The sequence below is a fragment of the Anneissia japonica genome, unplaced genomic scaffold (genome assembly GCF_011630105.1).
Source record: "Anneissia japonica isolate Jap-2015-1 unplaced genomic scaffold, ASM1163010v1 scaffold287852_len814684_cov197, whole genome shotgun sequence".
NCBI lineage: Eukaryota > Metazoa > Echinodermata > Crinoidea > Comatulida > Comatulidae > Anneissia > Anneissia japonica.
This window is the reverse complement of record NW_022704998.1, coordinates 183,468-189,996: the sequence shown is the minus strand read 5'-3', so window position 1 is coordinate 189,996 and position 6,529 is coordinate 183,468. Positions and strand designations below refer to the sequence as shown.

Below are 6,529 nucleotides of genomic sequence, written 5' to 3'. Positions count from 1 at the left end.
AACTGTAAAAGTATCAGAGAGCAGTGAAAATTACTTCACTTTTAATTTCATTAATGGAAACAAAAAAAGGAATTGATGATGTTTGCATTTGGAGTACTAAATCATGTTTATGCCTAGGTAGGCTACACCCAGGTTTTTAATTCATAATACATACAAGAGGTCTGACACAAAAAACTCCTAGCACTACAGCCAAAACCTATTGTAGACCAACATAAAAAAAACACCCCATTGTGCACCCCACCTAACAATGGTATAATCCATCGTTGGGTGGCTTTCGACAGGGGTGGCTTGACACATGTAGTCATGTTTGAAATAATTAGGGTTAAACTCACCTGTTCTAAAAATTTAATAGGGTTGGGTAAAATACTGTTGTACACAATGAAATAGGGTTAGGGTTAAAAACCCCTACACTAAAAATATAATATAGTTGGGGTTAAGTACTCTGCTCTAACAATGAAATAGGGTTAAACACCATGCTATAAAAAAAATGGAATAGGGTTAGGGTTAAACACCCCTGTACTAAAAATGGAATAGGGTTAGGGTTAAAACATCCCTGTACTAAAAATAGAATAGGGTTAGGGTTAAACACCACTGTACTAAAAATGGAATAATCGTTTAAACACCCCTACTCATAAATGGAATAATCATTTTATGTAAATTAAGGTCACGTGATGTCAAATGCAGGCTTCTGATTAGTTGAGAGCAACTCTGACCTGATATAAATCAATCCACATAGTTTGATTCACTTAGTCGGTCTATGCAAGGAACATATTACTATGAAGTTGTTGGTAGTTATCGGTCTAGTTGGAGCTGTGTTAATATTCACAATGCCTAACCAAGCGAATTCATTGCCAACGAGGAGACGCAACCGGCCACGTCCTAGTCTGCCGCCTAGAGGTCGGCCCGGGCGTCCGCGCCCTCGACCACGTCCTACCCCGAATACCCCTACCTCGAATACCCCTATCCCGAATACCCCTACCCCAAGTCCCCCTGATTGCACGAGTATCGCGTCTGACAACAGCCCTGGAATGGCCCCACTTTACCGTGGCAGTTTGGATGGAAACCAAAATTATGTCATTATCATTAACGTGAGTTATAAATTCATATTAATATAGAGGTTTTTTAATTAAAAGAATGCAAGTTCTAAATCGATGTGAGAAAATGTATACATACGGCATAAATATTGTATTCTATGAATAATGAATGACAAAATTAATTTAGGTACGCAAGTATGGCTTGATGTTATGCGCACATTTCACTTTTTTTCTCTCTCTCTCTCGACAGAACGATGAGAACACCGAAACAATTGTGACACAAGTGCTGAACATGAGATCTGACAACAGGCGAGGTTTGCAAAACAGAATGCTCAAAGGGCCCTCAAATGGAATAAAGGCAGTCGTTTGTGATCTTAATGACGAAGAGTTAAACAGGGTAAGACCCAATACCTTTGATATCTTTTACTATTTACTACCATTTCTCATGTTCTGTCCAAATGAAATTTACATATACATTAAAATCATAAGTGCTTCGTTGTTTCCACAAGTTTTTAACGCACATTCATAAAATACTGAATTCTGTTTTATCTAAGACTAATTACTGCAAACTTGGTTCTATTGTAGGCTTTTGCAATACTACTTTTCCCCCAGGTTTTCTAATAATAAAAGTATTTCCAAATTTGTATCGTATTAGCTGTTTCCAATCACTTATTCTGACTTATTGGGTTATCCGTGTGTGACTCACCAACCATAGAGAAAATAGAACAGTTCTATTTTCTCTATGCACCAACAAACACTCCTCATCCTACCCTATCCTAGTCCGGATCGCATTCTGGGCCACTGGAAAATGGATCTCAGTCCGCAAAAGGTTGAGTACTGTACCAGAGAGGCAAAATAATTTAAATGTTTGAAATAAAATACTTTTTAATCTATTAGTTTCGTTAAAAACACCTAATTCATTTGTCATTTTAGAATAATTCATATACACATAAATTTAAATTCCTCTCTCGTGTTTTTTTTTTTTTTTTTTTTTTAGATTCGTCAAATGAACGGTGTGAAGTACGTTGAAAAAGAAGTCATGTTCAAGACGTCTGAATCCACTTGGGGCTTAGATCGCATTGATCAGCGAAACCTTCCGCTTGATAACTCATATTTACAATTGGGTAAGTAGGTGTATAGCCTATAATTATAACACACCTAGATAGATCTTTGTCAATTGGTGGATTTCGTATAAATAATAAATAAATTGGAGAGTTTGCATAGCGCCTGTTAGACAAATATTATTTTGTCACTGGCGCTTCAAGATATAATTAAGAATTTCAGTATTAGAAATCAATCGAAGTTTAGACGGAAGGGAGTTCCATAATGGAGCGGAAAAAAATGTAGTATTCTGGAAACATATAACCTTAAAGAGTTTGACTGTCTTGTGCAGCGTAAAGATAATTGTTGTAAGGTGGATGAAGAAACATAATATGGAGCGTGTCCATATAAGAATTTATGAGTGAGAAGAATAATTGAAATTTACCGTATTTGTTTACTTCGGTAAGATAGTGCTGATGAGTTTCACATGACATTGGATATTTAGTTCCATCCGTCCATGCATGTTTTGTTCCATTTGTTTTGTCCCATTGCACGCCTCCACAATGTTTTCAATCTTCAACTCATACAAATAATCTTCACATCGCTACGTTTGTTTCCACCCACTTGTCGTATGATTATTTTCTGGTAACTAGGAAGAGCTATCCATGGAAGAAGAAATACTATTGCATTCACATCCAATGCTATAGGAACAATAGGTTTAACTTTTCAGTAAATTGTCCTAGTAATTTTTTCACTTGGATCCAAGTCTACTTGTTTGTGGAAGATAGAAAAGTTTATGTGCCTATTGTTGTGGGGTTTTTTTTAACTTGGGTTGTCAGGGTATGGAATTACACAGAATCAATAATTTGCGTTTAAATCATTTGTGTTTCTTTGATATCACGATGTGATTAGTATTAGGCATATTCTTTTAAAATTCTTTATGATTTTTGTTAAGGTAATGGGGAAGGTGTGTTTGTATACGTCATTGATACTGGCGTCAATACTCATCATGAGGAATTTGGTGGTAGAGCAGTGAACTGGTACGACGCTACAACAGGCGAACATGATGTAAGATGGATTTAATTATGATAATGTAATGAACTAGTGTGGTAGCCATGTTAGTCTGAACTTTACAGTCAAATGGCATACAGAAATTTTAAGACTAACGAATATTGTATTAAACGCAAGCTTTCATGCAATCAGTGAATCACATCACAGCCAGTTTATGAAGTTCACACCACGTAAAGAAAAGCGTGCTTAGTAGAGAGTATGATGATATGGTCACAATAAAATATTACATCATCATAGTTCATAATTATTTATTCATAATTTTATTTATTTTATTTACCTCATAATGGGTTGAAGCATATGAAGGGCGGTATTTGAGGGTTTATTGAAATACTTAAAAACAAAAGGTGGGATTAATTAAGTGGTGATGAGTATCGCGAAGTGTTAGGTTTGTCATGTTTCGTTAAAATAAAATAGGTATAAAAATAAATAGGTATTCGTAAAACATAGTGTCAGAAGCGGGTTATTCAAACCTGTTAAAACCATCGAGTCGCCATTTTTAATTTAATGATACATCTTAACCAATAGAAATCGTTCTTTACATGAACCAATAGAAACAATTTTTTACATGAGCCAATAGAAATATCCTTTCCACAATACATCACCAAATTACACTCAGCCGGGCAATTCAAACTATTCACTAAATTTACAGTCGCCAAACTGTCATCGATAATCCCCTAACCTGACTTAATAATCATCCTTTTTTACCCATTTATTTTGACGTAATATTTTGACCCATTATTATGACGTAATATTCTATGTGACCATAACATCATACTCTCTACTTGCTTAGAATAAAATATTTGTTAGTCTTGAAAAGTGCTTCCTGTCTTTTTACTGTTTACGGTGAATGATAATGATGATAATAATAATGGTAATTATGATGGTAATGTCAATGGTAATGATAATTATAACGATTTAATGATAATAAAATGATAATATATCGATATCAATAACTGTAACGCCAATAACAATAACGGTTATGATAAATAACAATAACATTGACAGTATTACTCTGGTCAGGTCTTAGGTTGGCTGTTATTCCTACCATTATGGCTGTGTATAAGAAATAAGAAAGCCAGCCTATAATTTAGTATAATGTGGGTTGATTAAGGTGCTACTCTATCAAAACAGATTGGGTTAAAATCATGTTAAATATAGAGATCGTAGTGGCCTCAACCAGCATTTAATTTCTACACTTTATGATAGTGATAGGCCTTCACTAAAAATTCCAATATTTGTGTCAGTTATGCAGAAGCCTAAAATTGCTTAAATTCAAATCAATGTATTTCAAATCAATCAATGTATTTTATATTAGGCCTATGCAAATGAAGGCAGAAGTTAATTCAATGACTCTTATTTGTACAGATAAGGTCCTTGGTTAATTCTTGGTGAATTCATGAAGGAATTATAGTTTCCTCCATGGCTAATTTAACTCGGGCACCAGTAAGCTTAATGCGCTGAGAACGCTCAACTTATAAAATCAGTGCTTCATTGTTCAAGGCTCAACACTGGGGCAATAGTTCAATGTTGAATGCTATTAAAACATTTAATTTTATTTTGTTCTTTGTAGTCAGAGGATTGTCTTGGCCACGGCACACACGTTGCCGGCACGGTTGCTGCAGAAATCTATGGAGTCGCCAATAAAGTTAATATACGAAGTGTACGTGTGTTTGGATGTGAAAATGGAGCTACCTCGTCAGACATAGTTGATGGTTAGTTTTGATTTCTGATCATTTTTATTTTTATTTTCATGTCTTACTTTGCACCAAGGGAGATTCAGTTGGAGGCATGATTGCATTCTTATGAAAGACTTCCAAGTAACTAGTAACAATAATGTTCAATGTAAATACAATGTACAATACATTACGTCCAATGACAACTGGAATGGGAGATTCAGTCAAATATCATAAAACCTAATTGTTGTATTTATATCGAGATTATATTTTTAAAGAAAAAAACCCATTACTTTGTGAATAAGGGTGGTCCTGGTTATTCAACATAGAATTAAATAAGCCTATAAAAACACAAATATTAATATGTTTTTATTCAGCAATCAATCAAATTTTGACTAATGGACCTGGGGAAAAAGGTAATGTTGTATCAATGTCACTCGGCGGGCCTCCGTCTGTCGTGATAGACGAAGCTGTACAGAACTTGATTCGAGCAGACTTTGTTGTGGTGGTTGCAGCAGGGAACGAGAATCAGGATGCTTGTGGCGTATCACCAGCCAGAGTCACTGAGGTAATTAGTCAGTGTCTTTACGTGTTCGTTCGTGCGTGTTTTCATTCATTCGTCCGTTCGTTCGTGCATTTAATTAATGATTGATTGATTGACTGATTGATTGATTCATCCATCCATCCATACATCCGTCCATCCATCCACATTCGTTCGTTCGTTCGTTTGTTTGTTCATTCATTCATTAATTAATTCATTTATTATTAATTAATTATTTCATTCATTCCGTCATTCATTCATCTTGTGGTACAAAAATTTAAAAATGAGTTATTGATATAATTATTTAGAAAGATGATATATTGTAACAGTACTGTAAAGATGTGTATAAGAGACAGGTATTACACAATGTATGCTCTATAAACAGGCGCGTAACAGGGGTCTTGGGTCAGGGGTGGGGGGGGGGGGGCAAAGGTAAAAATTTTCCCGGTTAATAATTTATGACCCGGTGTGATACCCCACCATCCCCACCCCCACCATATAGAAAACAATACGACATAGGGCTTATCTTATTTATAGTATAGGCCACACACGTGTGTTTGAAACTAAATACTGTATAAGCATTAAGGCCCTTCTTTTAGGTAAAAACGATCTATCATAAATGTTCTTTCTATTTGAGTTGGGCCTATTATGTGTTTAAATAACTTAGAAGGCATAGGAGGGCAAGCAGAAGCACTAACCTTAACAAATGCGAGCGAAGCGCGCAAAAAAATTTGTGTTTTTAATTCTAATTTCGTCGAAATTGATCAAAACTCCCTAAAATGTGCAATTTTTAAAGGAAATTGGCCTACCTCAACAAGAAATGCGCTTATGTTATATATGGCCACACTCGTTTTTTTTTTAAACTGACTATAGGCCTAAGCATTTTCATTATGCCTTTATTTATTATAAACATATTCTTTCACCATCATTACACATTGAGGCACTTCTTTTAGGTAAAATGATCTATCTTAAATTTTCTCTCTTGAGTTTGGAACTATTATGTGTTTAAATAACTTAGAAGGCAAAGGAGGGCAAGCACAAGCGTTACGGTACCCTTTAAAAATGCGCGCGAAGCTCGTGAAAGAATTTTGTGTTTTTAATTCCAATTTCGTCGAAATTGAGCAAAACTCCCTAAAATGTGCACATTTTAGAGGAAATTGGCCTACCCC

General features: G+C 35.2%; 1 protein-coding gene across 1 annotated transcript; it reads left to right on the top strand.

The window, feature by feature from the left end:
* The first annotated feature begins 730 nt into the window (after positions 1–730).
* Positions 731–5,471, top strand: LOC117105148 (extracellular serine proteinase-like). The gene is made up of 6 exons (XM_033246212.1): positions 731–1,088; positions 1,285–1,431; positions 2,032–2,158; positions 3,031–3,143; positions 4,717–4,858; positions 5,197–5,471. The coding sequence occupies exons 1-6, from the start codon at positions 777–779 to the stop codon at positions 5,469–5,471; spliced, it is 1,116 nt and encodes a 371-aa protein (XP_033102103.1). The 5' UTR covers positions 731–776.
* The last annotated feature ends 1,058 nt before the right edge of the window (positions 5,472–6,529 follow it).